General features: G+C 48.1%; 2 protein-coding genes across 2 annotated transcripts in view; one reads left to right on the top strand and one right to left on the bottom strand.

The window, feature by feature from the left end:
- LOC140729802 (insulin receptor substrate 1-like) overlaps positions 1-7,171 on the bottom strand; it is a 136,759-nt gene extending 129,588 nt beyond the window's left edge. The window contains 1 exon segment of the mRNA XM_073050016.1: positions 6,371-7,171. Within this exon segment, the coding sequence (XP_072906117.1) occupies positions 6,371-6,887 (517 nt within the window). The 5' untranslated portion in view covers positions 6,888-7,171.
- The window catches only part of LOC140729223 (rhomboid-related protein 4-like), a 36,664-nt gene continuing 25,412 nt past the window's right edge, over positions 6,553-17,804 (top strand). The window contains exons 1-2 of the mRNA XM_073048744.1: positions 6,553-6,644; positions 14,590-14,917. The gene's annotated coding sequence lies outside the window, so the exon portion shown is untranslated. The remainder of the gene's footprint in view (positions 6,645-14,589; positions 14,918-17,804) is intronic.

Here is a 17,804-nt window from a genome sequence, read left to right as displayed (position 1 = left end):
CTCCCTGGTTGAAGGTTCTAGAAGAAGACCATTTAGGACAGAACTGGTGAGAAATTCTTTGGCTCATTGAAATCCTACATCCCAGACAACTACAGGTGCCCAGTCATTGCACTAAAAGATAGCAGACTTCAAAATATTAGATATTTTTTATTCCAGTGAGCCTTTACCATTAACTGAGGGGTCCATGGACCCCAAGTTGGGAACCTCTGCAAATGAGAGATACAAGCACTGAGTAGGAAATCAGAGTACAGGTGGAAGATCATCTAGGGTTTTGTTGATTCACAGACCAGCCTTGAGAAGTTGAATTGTCTATTTCAGGTCGTATTGATTTTTCGCTCTTGGATTCCCTTTTCCTTACCATACATCCTTGACCCACATTTGGACGATCATATATAGAACTATCCTTCATTCTAAGGACACTTAAGTTGCTACTCGGCCTTCCCTTTTCAATTTTCCATTTGGCAGCAGACAGGCTCAGAGACTTGAATGCCCTAGGTGGTGTGGACTTGGATACTTGATTGGGCTGTCCCAATCAAGTACGTGGTAGGTTGTGTCTAACCAATCTTGTAGAGTTTTTCGAGAAAGTTGATGAAGGAAAGGCAGTGGATGTTGTCTACAATATAAGGATTTTTGCAAGGCATTTGACAAGGTCTCACTTGGGAAGCTGGTCAAGCTGGAATTCAGAATATTGTGCTAAATTGGACTTGACATTGGTTTTGCAGTGGTAGGAGATGCTTCTCTGACCGGAGGTGTAACTCATGCAGTGCTGCAGGAATCACTGCCAAGTCCATTGTTGTTTGTCATTACAGTATATCAAAGATTTGGATGATAATATGGTTAACTGGATCTGCAAATTTGCAGGTGATACCAAGACTGAGGGTGCAGTGGACAGTGAGGAAGACTATCACGGCTTGCAGTGGGAATAAAGGGCTGAAAAATAGCAAATGAAATTTAATGCAGACAAGTGCGAGGTGGTGCACTTTAGGAGGACAAACCACAGCAGGACTTACACAGTGAATGTAATAGAAGAAAAGGATCTAGGAATACAGGTCAACAATTTCTTGAAAGTGGGGTCACAGCTAGATAGGGTAGTAAAGAAAGCTTTTGGCACATTGGCCTTCATAAATCAAAGTACAGGAGATGGATGTTATGTTGAAGTTGGTTAAGACATTGCTGTGGCCTGATTTGTAGTATTGTGTGAAGTTTTGGTCACCTTCCTGTAAGGCTGAAAGAGTACAGAGAAAATCTACAAGGATGTTGCTGGATGTGGAGGAACTGAGTTATATGGAAAGATTGAATAGGTTAGGACTTTATTCCTTGAACTGTAAAAAGATTGAGAGAAGATTTGACAGAGGTATACAGAAGTATGAGGTGTATAGATAGACTAAATGCAAGCAGGCTTGTTTCACTGAGGTGGGGTGAAACAAGAGCTAGAGGTCAATAGTTAAGTGTGAAAAGTGAAATGTTTAAGGGGAACGTGAGAGGGAACTACTTCAATCAGAGGGTGATGCAAGTGTGGATCGAGAGGCCAGCGTAAATAGTGGATGCAGGTTTGATTTCAACATTTAAGAGAAATTTAGATAGGTACATGGATGGGAAGGGTATGAAGCACTCTGGTCCAGGAGTGGGTTGATGGGACTTGGCAGAGTAATAGTTCATCACTGAATAAATGGGCTGAAGGGCCGGTTTCTGTGCTGTAGTGCTCTATGACTGTATCATTAGAATGCAGGCCACTAGCCAGCATTCAAATTGACAGCAGAGGCACTTTGATTGATTTATTTATAAAAAAAAACTAGCACAGTCTGATATGAACCAAGCCCAAGGACTTATATTTTCGTCAAAGCCAACCAGATCAGAACATGAAACACATGGTCAGGTTTCATCAGGCTTGGGTTGGGTAACACTTGACAGCTAGCCTAGTTGTGTCTACACTGGTAAAGGAATTAGTGAAAGGCTAAGCGATTGTTTGGAAATCCTTGACGCTTCAGCATCTGGTTACCAGGTCCTCTTTCAAAATCACCCTTTACACTTACTGTTTACTGCTCCCTTTAAGAACTCACCAAGAGTCTGTTCTCATGCTCCTTTTGATCTCTCTGGAGCCTTGTCTCCTGCCCTACATCTAAACTCTATTGTACTACTGGATGACATTTACAAACTGTGAACTAAAAATGTGTTGGAGTATTGAGGACTAACATGGGTGGCGATGGAGATGTAAGGCACTCATTCCCTCTGCTAGCCTGTAGGTTACCCTTGGGCAAGGTGTAGCTCTGCACAGCAACCCCCCCCCATCCCACCCCAATCAGGGTCACGTGAAGTCACGGGAGCAGGGGGTAGATGGCTGGATGAGCAGCTATGGCATATCACAAGCCCTGGTTATGCAACCACTGACGCCAGGCAGACAATCTCTGAGGAGTATTGATAATGGCACTGCTCAGAGGTGGGAATGGCAAACTACTTCTGTAGAAAAAATTTGCCAAGAACAATCACAGTCATGGAAAGGCCATGATCAGCCACATTATACGACACTGCACATGAACATCCAATATTCCAGAAATTCTGTCAGTCCAACATAAACGCACTGAATTACCAGATACCTCATCCTGCAGTTACATATGAAAGTCATCAGATTTGTTAGAAATATGAGCGAACTAGTGTAACAAATGGTAGTGCCCCTATAAAATCTTAGCTTGCTTCTGTGATACTGATCATTGTTGTTACAACAGTTTAATTGAACCCTTTCCACCATACTGCAAAAATTTGGCTATTTAGCTTAGGCTTCTGACTGCTGGTTTGGATCTTAGACCACAAGACATAGGAACTGATTCAGGCTGTTCAGCCCATTGAGCGCGTCTGATTTATTATCACTTTCAACCCCATTCTCCCCTTACCTTTAATGCCCTGACAAATCAAGAACCTTTCAACCTCCACTTTAAACATACCCAATGATTCCACAGATTCACCACTCTCTGCCTAAATAAATTCTTCTTTAATGGTTGGATACACAGACTTAGATGTTTAATATATCAATGTCTCACATCACCAACCCTGAAGGGGGGCAGTTGCAGAATTAAAAAGTTCCCTAAAGTGTTGCCTACAGCATCCCTTAAACTAAACATATTTTGGAAGAGAATAAACAAGTTTCTATTGTGTTTTCCTGCTAAACAAGATATGAAGAGACCTTCTTCACCCAGAGAGAGGTGAGTACCTGAAAGACAGTGGTTGAAGCAGAGTCAATAACAGCATTCTGGAGATGCTGGAAATCTTGAATAAACACATACAAAGTACTGGAGGATCTCAGCAGGTCAGACAGCACCCATGGACGGTAATAAACAGACGGTGTTTTCAGCTGAGACCCTTCACTGGCACTTCTTAATAAAGGTCTCAGCCCATAACGTCAACTGTTTATTCCCCTCCATAGATACTGTCTGGCCTGCTGTGTTCCTTCCAGCCCTTTGATCATGCTGCTCTGCAACCCCTGATTAAACACTAGCCTAATCCCAGGACAATTTACAATGACCAATTAACCTACCAACCGGTACGTCTTTGGGCTGTGGGAGGAAACCAGAGCACCCAGAGGAAACCCATGCAGTCACGTGGAGAATGTACCCATTCCTTACAGGTAGTAGTGGGAATTGACCCCAGGTCACCGGTACTATAAAGCATTGTGATAACCACTATACTACCTGCCACTCCCCTACAGAACAGAGCCAAATGACTGAACTAATGAACCAAAGCACACATCATTGAGGTGCGGGGAGAGACCAAAGCAACTCGAGGAAACCTACATCCGTGTGTTCGCAGGGGCAGCTTGCAAATTCTGCACAGGCAGCAACGGATAACAGGACTGAACCTTGGGTGTGGGAGGTATGAGGACAAAGCATTAACTTGCTGTACTACTACAGCAGGGGTTCTCAAACATCTTTTTGTGCCACAGATCAATACCATTAAGCAAGCGGTCCCGGGGCCCCAGGTTGGGAGCTTCTGATCTATAGAAAAGATAAAGAGTCTATCTTTATTCCTTTCATCAGAGCTCAGCCTAAAATGTCAAGTGTTCCTTTCAATAGATGCAGCCTGACCCAAACCTGCAGAGTTCCTCCAGCATTTTGTGTGTGTTACTCTGGATTTCCAGCATCTGTGGAATCTATTGTGACCATGTTCCAGTCCCTCATTGCTCAATACGAACAATCTTGCTCCACACGTCAACTTTAAACACCCATCCCAAACCTCCAAAATGTCCTCCAGAATTGACGTTTCTATACTTGGGAAAGCTCTCTGCCTATCTCCCTCTCTCCTCTCCCCACCTTCTAAATGTCCTCTAGAATTGACATTTCCATCCTGGGGAAAGCTTTCTGCCTATCTACCTGTCTCATGGGTTATAACCCCGGTCTCCCTCCGCTTCAAATGCTGCATGGAAAACAACCCAAGTTTGTCCAGCCTCTCCTGAAACTCATACCCTCTAAACCAGGCAGCATCCTGGTGAACCCTCTCCAATGACTCAACACCCTTCCTATAACAGGATGACCAGAACTGCACACAATTCTCCCAGTGAGACCTAATAAATGCTGCACCCTTCCTTCTACAGCAAGGGTACCCAACCCTTTTTATGCCACCACCAATGCCATTAAGCAAGGGATCTGTGGACCCCAGGTTGGGAACCCCTGCTCTGCAGTATAAAGTAAGATTGTCTCACAAATGTATAAAATGGTACACACAGAGAGGGAGACAAGCTATAAGCTAACAGGAAAAGGACAGAAAGTAAGGAGAGGAGCAGATAAATGACAATATTAAACCCAGAACAAAGAGTTTCGGAGGCACAAAGAGACTTGGCAGAATACCAGATGAGGAGGAGGATGAGATAAAGGGAAAACTAAACCACAGAAGACAATGTGTACATAACAAGGAGGGTGGTCCTGTGAATGAGACAGAGAGCAGATAGGACATGGGGTAGTGATGGAGATAGGAAAGATGAGAGCACGGCAGAAGCTGAGAAAGGTGTACGTGTGTGAACAAGAGTGAATATAGAGGTGAGAGGTGGAGAAGGTGGTGTGTGGGAGTGTGGGAAGGAGATAGAGAAGACGGAAAGTGAGGACAGATGGGAAGGAGGATAGTTGGCGATTAGCAGTGCTGCAATTATGATGGGGGAGGGGGGGAAGCTGGAAGGCGGAAAGGTAATCTGAGTGGGAGAAGGAGGGAGTGAATGGGGAAACTGATTGAGAGGAAGGGAGGAGAGAGTTGGCAATGGGGAGACGTTGGCAATGGGGAGACAGGAGGGGAAAGGTTGGTTGGAAGGAGGGGAGAAAGAGGGTGGGAAGGAGAGGGTGAAAGAGGAGAGGATAAAGGAGAAAGCATGGGGAGGGGAAAGAAGGGGAAAGTAGTGTGGGAGGGGAATATTGGAAGGTGGGAGAGAAGAAACAGGGAAGGGAGATCTAAGAGGTGAGGCATGAATCATGGAGGGGAAGAGGGGAGATGGGAAGGGAGAGATGCAAGTATGGAATAAAGATGCAAGGGAGAGAAGGCAGGCGAGAGATGGAGGGAGGGAGAGACAGTGCGAGGGAGTGATGCAAGGAGGGTGGGTGCGAGGGAGAGACAGGCAGAGCGATGGATGGAGGGAAGGTGTGAGTCATGGAGGGGGAGGATATGACGGAGTGACGAACAGAGTGACAAAGGTGTGAGGGACAGGGTGACAGCGGTTAATAGATGGAGGGATGAGTTGTGAGTGCTGGAGAGAAGATTTGAGGGACGAAAGGACAGAGTGACGAAGGTGTGAGGAACGGAGTAATGAGTGTGTGAGGGATAGACAACGGAGATGCAAGGGATGGAGTGACGAAGGTGTGAGGGATGGAGGGATAACAGTATGAGGGATGGAGGGATGACAGTATGAGGGATGGAGGGAAGGTTTGAGGGATAATGAGAGAGGAAAGGAGTTATGAAGGTTTGATCAACAGAGGGACGGTGTGACGACTGTGTGAGGGACGATATGATGATTATGTGAGGGACGGAAGGACAACTGCGTGAGGGACGGAGGGGTGAGGGAGTGGAGGGACGGAGGATGAAGTTGCCAGGGACAGAGGGACGGCATGATGAAGGTCTGAGTGATGAAGTGACGAAGTGACAAATTTGTGAAGGACAGAGAGGGAAGGACGGACAGTGGGGGTGGAAGGTGCGAGGGACCGGAGGGTGGAAGGTATGAGGGACAGAGTGATGAAGGTGCAAGGGACCGGAGGGTCGAAGGTGCGAAGGACGGAGGGATGAATGTCTGAGAGTCGAAGAGGATATTTGAGAGACGTGGTAATGAGGGAAGGAATGAGTTATGAGGGTTTGTGTGACAGTGGGACGCCGCGATGAAGTTTCGAGATTTATGAGGGTTTGAGGGACGGAGGGAATATTTGAGAGTTTGAGTGAGTGATATGTGCACCGAAGTGCGCGGGAGCGGCGGAAGGATTCAGGGTGCGCGGCGGCGGTGAGGCGGTGGGGGGCGTGCCGGTGCCCGACGGGCCGAAGCGTCGCGCTATTTTTTTAAAAAAAATATTTGGAACCGTACCTGGGGCCAGCAGCTCGACGATGGCCTGGTACCAGCTGTCCTGCTCCTGCGGGCTGTCGGCCGCCACGGAGAAGCACTCGTCGCGGGTGTAGATGGCCAGCAGGTACTTGCTGCGGGAGTCGGCGCGCTTGTTAACGTTGAAGCAGCTGTGAAGCGGCAGCGCGCGCTTCGGGCCCGCGCCCCCGCGTCGGAACTTCTTCTCGCTCTCGTAGTACTCGAGCCGGGCCGCGCCGCGCTCGCTCGCCGCCCGCAGCACGAAGTACCTGCGGTGCAGGCTCTTGCACTTGCGGAGATTCCCGCACTTCCTCACGTCGCCGTCCAGGCAATCCTCTGCAGGGTTCGCCATTGCAAAAAATATATATATATCACAGGCAAAAATAAAAAATCAGTCCTTCTCCCGCCCCGTGCCCCGATTTTTTCCTTCACATTCCTCGCTCTGCTTGCCTCCTGGTTTTGCTCCCGATTAATTTGTGCACACGACACACCCCTCCCCGTACTGCAAATAAAACTTTGCAATAATGTTTTTTTTTCTCTCTCTCTCTAAATCGCTGTCCCTTCTCCACCTCCCCACACAAGCGATCTGCCTGCCACCCCGCTCCTGGTTTGCTGTTAATTTCTGAAGAAGCGCCTCTGACCGGTCCGTTTGCAGATTTATACACATACACACTATATTTCGGGTGCATGTGGATTTTTTTAACTGCTGGGGTAGATTTGCATTTCTAAATAGGGAGCCAGGACCCACAGACACACACATAGAGAGAAAAATAAAGTCTGCGCAACCTGGGTCCTAGCGTCCGCCGTTGTGCAAAGAAAAAAATGCTCTTAAGAACGATCTATGCGCTCCCAAAAATACATAGTTCGCTGATTCGGTAACTCCCAAGTTCTAATACACAACTAACTCCCTTTTACTGCCCAGGTACCCTCTAGACCAGGAGTTACCGACCTTTGTTATGCCATGGACCAATACCATTAAACAATGGGTTCGTGGAAGAGCTCTAGAGATTAAAAGAAACTCTTCTAACTTTTAATGAGGGATTTTCATTAAAACTTACAAAATTCTGATGAAGCTCAGCTAGAGGAGAGCTGTTTCCTCTGGCCAAGCTGCAGAATAGACATACAAAGTGAAGTCTTTGCAGTTCTCTACCCAACTCACTGGGTCACTGTTCAAGATGCAGGATTTTTTTGTTTGGATGCAGAGAATTGGGGCTTGAGTCAACGACCATCTGTGACATCATTGAACGGGAGAGCAGATACAACGGGCCGAGTGGCCCGTTCGAAAATGTGTTGCCCAAGCCCATCACTCCCATTCATACTGGATCTCCAGCAGTCCCTGCGCCCCACTGTTGTACTTAGAACGGTTTCTCGTTCAGACTCCCTGCAGCCCGGCAACTTTCTGAGATTGCTGCACCCCTTAAAGCAAGGGTTCACAGACTTTTTATGCCATGGAGTCGTGGGGTCCGTGGATCCCAAAATGGGAACCCCGATTTAAAGTCTCTGTCTCTCTCTCTCTCTCTCCCTCTCCCTCTCCCTCTCCCGCACCCCTGCGCAACCACAGCTAATGTTGGACCACTATTGTCGGGATGTTCTCGGCTGCCCCACTCCGATTCGGATTTCTCACACATTCACGTTAACATGCAGTGAAACGACCGACACAACCCAGGGATGTGCTGGGGGCAGCCCGCAAGTGTCGCCCCACATTCCGGCGCCACCATAGCGTGTCCACGATGCTCAGAATACAACGAGCAACAAAAGAACATCAGCAAAACAAATCCCGTTCCTCCCTCCCATGCCCCCACACGGACAGACAGACAGACAGACAGACAGACACACACACACACACACACACACACACACAAATACAAATACACACTCATGCGAGCACACACACAAACACACACATACACACTCATGCACACAGACACATACATACACACACACTTCCTCTCTCTCCCCCCCCCTCCCCACCCCGAGTCTCTCATGGACAGTCTCTCCAATTGCAGGACAGACCTCCAACTCCCAGGTCCTGGAACTATCATCTTGAACCTCTCTTTTCCCTCTCTCTCTCTCTCTCTCTCTCTCTCTCTCTCTCTCTCTCTCTCTCTCTCTCTCTCTCTCTCTCTCTCTCTCTCGCTCTCTCGCTCTCTCGCTCTCTCGCTCTCTCGCTCTCCTCTCTCTCTCTCTCTCTTTCACACACACATTCACTGTCTCCATTTTTCCTTCTTTCTCTCTTTCATTGTCATTCCCCCCTCTCTCCCTCCCTCCCCCTTTCTCTCCCCTCTCTTCCCCTGTATCTCTCTCACTTTATTTCCCATCCAAAACACTCTGTAAAGCCAGCAATTGCTCACCCATTGTAGCATTTCACAGGAGCTGAAGAACAGTGCTTAGGACTGATTGCACGTGTTTTTGGGATTGTTGATGCCGTTAGGTGTGCCAGCAAAGAGATAAAGTCAGCCAGCATCTGACCCACTCAGTTCCTCCAGCAGCTTATTTATTTACACAGGTTCCAGCACTGTCGTCACTTCTGTCTCCACCTCTCTGAACTTTGAACTTTGTGTCGGTATTGACCAGGATCCCACCGACAAAGACCTCACTCTGTGATGTAATGAGCTAAGGCTTAAGAGAGAAGTGGACTGGTAATCTTTCAGATCAAGACTCTTAAGTGAACATGAAGGGTCTCAGTCTGAAACATCAGCTGTCTATTTCCTTCCACAGATGCTGACTGACTTGCTGAGTTCCTCCAGCATTTGGTGTCATGCTCCCAGCATTTGCAGCCCCTCATGTCTCCACATTGGGTAGCAAGGTGGAGATACGTCTCTACCAAATGAGGTGTAAGCCACTCCTTCCCTCCGCTGGCCTGTAGGTCACCCTGCTTAGACCACCCCGCACCTCCAAACAGGGTCACGTGAACCCATGGGAGCAGGGGGTGAATGGTCATATGAGCAGCCGGTGCATATCACAAGTCCTGGTTATGTGACCACTGACGCCAGGCAGACAATCTCTGACGGGTATTAATAATGTCTGGGGTCACCCGTCTTGTAAAGACACTGTCCAGAAGAAAGCAATGGCAAACCACTTCTTCAGAAAATTTTGCCAAGAACAATAATGGTCACGGAAAGACCATGATCGGCTATGTCATACAACACAGCACATAATGGATGAATATGTCTCCACAAGGCACTAAACAGACTGGTGATATTGGTGTAGTCAGGCCAACCCATCTCTTACCACAGATCCTAAAGACGGGAGTTGAGGATTCCTCGGGAACATAGGAGTGAAAGCCATTCAGCCCCTCCAACCTACTAACCCACTGATCACATAAACTCTATGTTTTGCAGTAAGCAACCCCATCCCAGATCCAAACTTGTCAATTGTTCTCAACCCCTCCAGCCTATCAGGGAGAGAATCAGGTTAGGTGAGACTAGAACTAGAGGTCATAGGTTAAGGGTGAAAGATGAAATATTTGAGGAGAATCTGAGGGGTAATTTCTTCCCTCTCAAGTTCCTTCATCTCATGTTCTCCATATTTATTCCTTATTTTTTCTCTTTTGGTATTTGCACTTTGCACCCACTTTGCACTTGTGGGTTTTTTAGCACACTGGTTATGCATCCTGTTGGGTGCGGCAGTCTTTCAGTGATTTGATTGTGTTTCTTGGATTTACTGTGAACACCCACAAGAAAATGAATCTCGGGGTTGTATATGGTGATATATATGGACTTTGATAATAAGTTTACCTTGAACTTTGAGTGTGTGTTTACGGAGTCTGCAGATTTCTCCCTGTGAGACCATGAGGGTTTCCCCCGGGGTGCTCTGGGTGTGGGGTGACTGGATTAACGTGAGTTGTTTCCAGTTTGGTGGGATTGGAATGTGTAGACAAGAGGTAATAGGAAAAATTTGTCAGCAAAGGATTGTTTTGTGGACCAGCATAGACTTGATGGGCCAAATAGCCTCCTTCTATGTTGTGACATAATATATTGCCATCTCAAATAAGACAATAAGCTGCTTAAGTGTCTATTCTATCAGAAATACTGAAACATTTGCAGTTTAGTTGTGCTGACACAGGGAGCAATTAAGAGATGTTTGGAAGTTTGGATGATGCAGGATGGTCCAGGCTGAAAGTTTCTATGAAAAAAATTAAAAAGTTGGGGTTATGCCTTTAACAGCTGGAGGGGTAGGACAAATAAAGTGGGGGCTGAGGAAACCGAAGAACATGGGAGGGAAGATATGTGAAAAGAGAGAGTGAAAGGTTTGGCAGGATGTCGGCCAAGTGCAAGGACTCAATCGGACAGGCAGCTTGGGCAGCATGGAGTAGTTGGGCCAAAGGGTCTGTACACCTGTGTGACGAACTTCTACATTGTCTCCCCCTACCCCCCCCCCCCCCAGTCCACATGCCTCTTCGCAACACTGCAACTATTGGAAACATGGAGGGCATACAATCAGAGGCTCCCACAAGGTGCAAACTTCCCTTTTGAATTTGTTTCTTACTAGGTATACAGTGCAGGAACAGGCCATTGTGCCAAATCACCTAAAAAGCAAAACCAAACACTAATCCCTCCTACCTACACCATGTCCTTATCCCTCCATCTTCCTCACATCCGTGTGCCTGTCTAAACGTCTCTTAAAAGCCTCCAATGTATTTGCCTCTACCACCATACCAGGCATCCACCACTCTGAGTAAAAAACTTACCCCCCTCACCTTCGATGCTTGCCCTCTGGTATTAGACATTTCAACCCTGGGAAACAGATACTCCCTGTCCTCTCTACCTGTGTCTCTCATCATCTTATAAACCTCGGTCAGATCTCCCCTCTTGCCTTCTGGGCTTCGGAGAAACCAGCCCAAGTTTATCCAGCCTCTCCTGACGGCAGATGTCCTCTAAACCAGGCAGCATCCCAGTAAACCTTTTCTGCACCCTAGTAAACCTTTTCTACACCCTCTCCAAAGCCTCAACATCCTTCCTGTACGTAGTGGGGCGACCAGAACTCCAGATGTGGCTTAGCTAACCAGTGTTTTAAAAAGCTGCAAGATTTTGCTGGGATACAGGCACCACAGTTGTGTTCTGATGAAAAGTCATTCATGGACGTTAACCGTTCACTACTTTCTTTCCATAATTGCTGCGTGACCTGCTGAATACTTCCATCGTATTTTTTTTTTTTGTTAATGCACTTGTGAAGATGTACCAGCCTACTCGGGTAAATCCGTCCAACGAGCCTGGGAATTGGAGGAGCACTAGGACCCAGCGACACCGCCCTGTCTGCAAATACAAGCAGCAGGGAGGGCAGAGTCTGCCACGCCAACCAATCTGGCTCCCTATTGCATTCCTAATGGACCAAACCTGCTGAGCTTGGGCCAATGGCAGCTGCCCTTGGAAATCCAGCCAGACACTTCCACACAGTTATCAAACTGGGCACGTTACTTTTCCCAAGAAGAGTAGGTGTTTCACCTTAGCCCATTTACACACGCCAGGCTACAAGCAACGCAGTTCACTCGTGTGCAATGGTTGTAGGGACAATTCACAGGCGCTTTTGATGCAGCGTCTCTGATCTACAATACTGTCCCGTCTTCCACTCTACAGGGGCTACCTGACCTCCAGTGTCCTTCAACGTTCCCAGTTCTATTTCAGATTTACAGTGTCTGCAGTTTATTGATTTCCAATCCACACTGATACCTGAACAGTGGGGATGGGTCTTTCACTGTATAACACTGGAATACAGTACAGGTAGGGGCCAGTCTGTCACTGTATAACACTGGGGTACGGTACAAGTGGGGACGGGTCTGTCACTGTGTAACAGTGGGGTACGATACCGGTGGGGACGGGTCTGTCACTGTGTAACACCGGGGTACGGTACCGGTGGGGACGGGTCTGACACTGTATAACACCGGGGTACAGTACCGGTGAGGACGGGTCTGTCGCTGTGTAACACCGGGGTACGGTACTGGTGGGGACGGGTCTGTCACTGTGTAACACCGGGGTACAGTACAGGTGGGGACGTGTCTGTCACTGTATAACACCGGGGTACGGTACCAGTGGGGACGGGTCTGTCACTGCATAACACCGGGGCACGGTACCGGTGGGGACGGGTCTGTCACTGTATAACACCGGGGTACGGTACCGGTGGGGACGGGTCTGTCACTGTATAACACCGGGGTACGGTACCGGTGGGGACGGGTCTGTCACTGTATAACACCGGGGTACAGTACCAGTGGGGACGGGTCTGACACTAGGATTGGTGTAAAGGGTCAGCACAGACTCAATGAGACTAATGGCCTGTTTCCATGCTCACTCTTCTGCAGATGATCCTCTTGTGTTGAAGAGAGGGAAGTGTGTTCACACAGGCAGGAGGTGCTGAGGCAGAAAGTGAACCCTCATCCAGCGGCACCAAGTGTATGACTGCGATTCACACATCTTACATCTACACAGTACACCACAGAAACATGCAAATTTTACAACAGCCTGTAAGGGTGGTCGGTGCATTGGCCACAACACTATTGCATTGTGGAGACTGCAGATGCTGGAGCCTGAAGCAACAAGTAAGTCACAGGGTGACTCAGTGGGTCGGGCAGCATCTGTGGAAGAAGCTTGATAGGTTTTTGATTCATCAGGGCAAAGGTAGGAGAATGGAATTGAGAGAATATAAAAACAGCCATGATGGAATGGTGCAGGAGACTTGATGGGCTGAATGGCCTAATTCTGTTCCTGTGTTTTATGGTCTTATGAAAATGGGCAGTCAACGGTTTGGTCCAGTAACTACCATTGGACTAGAAGTTTGAGGGGAGAGAGTCAGTATAAAGTTGCGACTGGAAGGGGTGGAGCAAGAGCTGGGAGGTGATGGGTGGATCCAGGTGACGAGGGGAGGTGGGCAGATGGAGGGGGGGAGAGTGGGAATGATGACAGAGGTTGGGAGGTGATGGGTGGATCCAGGTGAGGAGGGGAGGTGGGCAGATGGAGGGGGGGGGAGAGAGGGAATAGTGACAGAGGTTGGGAGGTGATGGGTGGATCCAGGTGAGGAGGGGAGGTGGGCAGATGGAGGAGGGGAGAGTGGGAATGATGACAGAGGCTGGGAGATGAGAGGTGGAGGTGACAAAGGGCTGCAGATGGTGGGATCTGATAGAGGAAGGTGGAGCTTGGAACCAAATAGGGGAGGTGGGAGGGCAGATGGAGTGGGTGGGGGAGGGGAAGGGTGTGTGTAGGAGGAATTGAGGAGATCAGGAGGTGAGAAAAAAAGGACAGAGGGGAAGAATCATGGGTCGGTGGGTTAATCACTGTTGTAAGTGATCCCTGGTGGGTTGTTGGAGAGAGAAGAATGTGCGAGTGGGGAAGTTTGTGGGCAAATCAGACCAAACAATCTTCTGGAGGAACTCAGTGGGTCAAGCAGCATCTACAGGGAGAAAACAACTGTCGACATTTCGGGTCAAAAGCCCTGAAGTGAGCTGCAACTCAAAACGTTCTTTTCTTTTCACGCGTTGGATGTTTGATGTTTTCTTGAACGGGTTCCACAGCGTTCTGTGATGCAGGAGGACTCATCCCAGGTTGTATTCTGTATATATACTTTGATAAATGAAGAAGAGAAAATCTGCAGATGCTGGGAACCCAACACACACACACACACACACACACACACACACACACACACACACACACACACACACACACACACACACACACACACACACACACACACACACACACACACACACACACACACACACACACACGGGACTCAGCAGGCCAGGCAGCATCAATGGACAAAAGTACAGCTGACATTTCGTGCTGAAACCCTTCGGCAGGACTGGAGAAAAAGGGATGAGGAGTAGATTTTAAAGGTGGGGAAGGGGAGAGAGAAACACAAGGTGGTAGGTGAAACCTGGAGGGGAAGGGATGAAGTAAAGAGCTGGGAAGTCCTGTCAAGGAGTTTCAGCCTGAAATATTGACTGAAATTTTTTCCACAGATGCTGCCTGGCCTGCTGAGTTCTTCCAGTATTTTGTGTGTGTTGCTTGATAATAAATGTACTTTGAATCTTTGAAATGTGCATTGTTCCTTTCCCCCTACAGATGCTGCTCAACCCTCTGAGTTCCTCCAGCAGATCATCTGTTGCTCCAGATTCCAGCGTCTGCAGTTCCTCCTGCCTCCTCTGCGGGTGATTGCTCCAGGGGCAGGCAGGGATTTGATGGGCTGAATGGCCTCCTTGTGGATGAGCAGGAGGTCCAGAAGTGGGGAGGGATGGACAAAGCCTGCTTACTTCATGAGCCGTCATAAGTGATGTAACAAAGGGGTGATTTCACTGTCCATTGTACATCATCACCACATGGTGGGGAAGCACTGTGTCGAGGTAGAGGAGACGCACTCATTCTCAATGAAGACAAAGCTTCCAGAAGGAAGGTAAGGTAGAGTCATAGAGTTGTAGAGCACTCCAACACAAAAAAAAAACAAGCCTTTTGGCCCATCTAGTCCTTGAAGACATCATCTTCTGCCTTGTCCCACCTAGCTGCTACCAGACCATACTCCTCTCATCCAAACCTCTCTTAAGCATTGAATTCGACCCCCACATGCACCACTTGTGCTGGCAGCTCCATCCACACTCTCACCACCCTCTGAGTGAAGAAGTTTCCCCTCAGGTTCCCCTTGAATATTTCACCTTTCATCTTTAGCCCATGACCTCCAGTTGTGGGTCCACCCAACCTCAGTGTAAAAAGCCTGCTTGCATTTACCCTATCTATACCCCTCGTAATTTTGTATACCTCTATCAAATCTCCCCTCAGTCTTCTACTTTCTTAGGATTGAAGTCCTAACCTGTTGAATGTTATGTATAAGCTGAATTTGGTGTGTTGTCCATACTGCTACACACCGGACCTTGCTGTTGTGATGAAATGATCTGTGTGGCTGGCAAAAAGCTTTTCACAGTGTCTCAGTACATGTGACAATATTAAACCGATCTATCAGAATCACAGTCAGAGAGAGGGTTAATATCAAAGGTTCATTTGATATCAGAGTGATGAAATGTCCGTCGGTCAGGGTCGACCATGGATGTTGCGTCCTGGCTGTCTAGATCAGCAACCCTGGGAAATATAATATGGAGAGCAAGCTGTTGCCCATGTTTACAAGCTCCATTCTCAGTGCATCTGATGAACCCAAAGGGACGGCAGAGACCGATGCAGTTTGGCACCAGCAGCATCACAGGAGTTGCCAGTCAGTGTTGAACTCAACGTAGGACTGCCTTCTCCGGATTTTCCCTCAGGGTTTACTCCCGAAGCCTTCCCCGTGAGTGGGAATAGCCGCAAGGCAGCGGAGGTTTGAGATCAGAGTTTTCCTTCTCCTAGATGAGCTGCCAGCCACAGCTGGCGAGCCCCATCTGCCCGAAGCGACTGGTTTTAAGGCGCCAGTAACCTGCTTTGCCCCTTTTCAGTAGAAATGGTTCCGCCAGGCTTGGTAGCTAAGCCATATGTGAAGGCCTGGAGCTGGACTTGGTTGTCAGAGGCTGTTTGAGTTGAACACCACTGGGAGCATTTAATAGGTAGTGGAGCTTGTCCTCATGATCACTCCTGGCTATAATGACCTTAAGGACTTGCATACAGTATACAACCTGAAATTCACACTCTTCGCAAACAAGAACCTTGAATGACAGAAACATTGAAACCCCCTTCCCCCTCCCTTTACTCAAGCAGCAGCGAATGCATCAACCCCCCCCCCCCACACTAACGTGCCAGTAGAGGTACCAACCGACCACCCCACCATGCTAGCAACATCAAAAGCCACCAGAGAGACCTTGATCAAGAGTCCATCAAACCCACAGTGCATAAATCAGCACGTTGCTATCTCAGACAGGCTCTTTCTGTCGAGGGAGGGAGAGATGAGAGCAAAGCAGCAACTCCCTGTTCCAATGTTACGACCTTCTATGTCGCTTCTCCGAGACCCTCTATCCACCACCCCCTCTCTCGTTGATTGACAGGTTCTCACTCACTGTCAGAAGAGAGGGGGATCGCTTGAGTGCAGGGATCGGCTTCTGATGGCAGCCGGTGATTAGCAAACACACCACTTGCTGTCGAAATACTTCAGTCTCTCACACAGCTTCATTTGGCAAAATTGGCAAGGAACTGGGTCAGGGATCTGTTCTGGGACCCCTTCTCTTCGTGATTTTTATAAACAACCTGGATGAGGAAGTGGAGGGTGGGTTAGTAAGTTTGCTGATGACACAAAGGTTGGAGATGTTGTGGATAGTGTGGAGGGCTGTCAGAGGTTACAGTGGGACATTGATAGGATGCAAAACTGGGCTGAGAACTGGCAGATGGAGTTCAACCCTGATAAGTGTGAAGTGGTTCATTTTGGTAGGTCAAATTTGAAGACAGAATATAATATTAATGGTAAGACTCTTGGCAGTGTGGAGGATCAGAGAGATATCGGGGTCTGAGTCCATAGGACACTCAAAGCTGCTGCACAGGTTGACTGTGTAGTTAAGAAGGCATACAGTGTATTGGCCTTCATTAATCATGGAATTGAATTTAGGAGTTGAGAGGTAATGTTGCAGCTATATAGAACCCTGGTCAGACCCCACTTGGAGTACTGTGCTCAGTTCTGGTCACCTCACTACAGGAGGGCTGTGGATGCTATAGACAGTGTGCAAAGGAGATGTACAAGGATGTTGCCTGGATTGGAGAGCATGCCTTATGAGAATAGGTTGAGTGAACTCGGCCTTTTCTCCTTGGAGCGATGGAGGATGAGAGGTGACCTGATAGAGGTGTATAAGATGATGAGAGGCATTGATTGTGTGGATAGTCAGAGGCTTTTTCCCAGGGCTGAAATGGATAGCATGAGAGGGCATAGTTTTAAGGTGCTTGGAAGTAGGTACAGAGCAGATGTCAGGGGTAAGTTTTTTACTCAGAGAGTGGTGAGTGGGTGGAATGGGCTGCTGGCGATGGTGGTGGAGGCGGATACGTTAGGGTCTTTTAAGAATCTCTTGGAAAGGTACATGGAGCTTAGAAAAATAGAGGGCAATGGGTAATGTCTAAAGTAAATACATGTTTGGCCCAGCATTGTGGGCCGAAAGGCCTGTATTGTGCTGGAGGTTTTCTACATTTCCGTTTCTAGTTCGATGGGGCCACACGTCTTTAGGGCCATTCCTGGAGATGGCGGTGCTAGGCGGCATACCCTAATATCACTGGCATATAGAGTCATAGAAAAGTGCAGCACAGAAACAGACCTTTCGGCCCATCTAGTCTGTCCCAAACCATTTAAACTGCCTACTCCCAGACCATAGCCCTCCATAACCTAC

This window comes from Hemitrygon akajei, chromosome 6 (assembly GCF_048418815.1).
Source record: "Hemitrygon akajei chromosome 6, sHemAka1.3, whole genome shotgun sequence".
Lineage (NCBI taxonomy): Eukaryota > Metazoa > Chordata > Chondrichthyes > Myliobatiformes > Dasyatidae > Hemitrygon > Hemitrygon akajei.
This window is presented reverse-complemented; position numbering and strand designations above follow the sequence as displayed.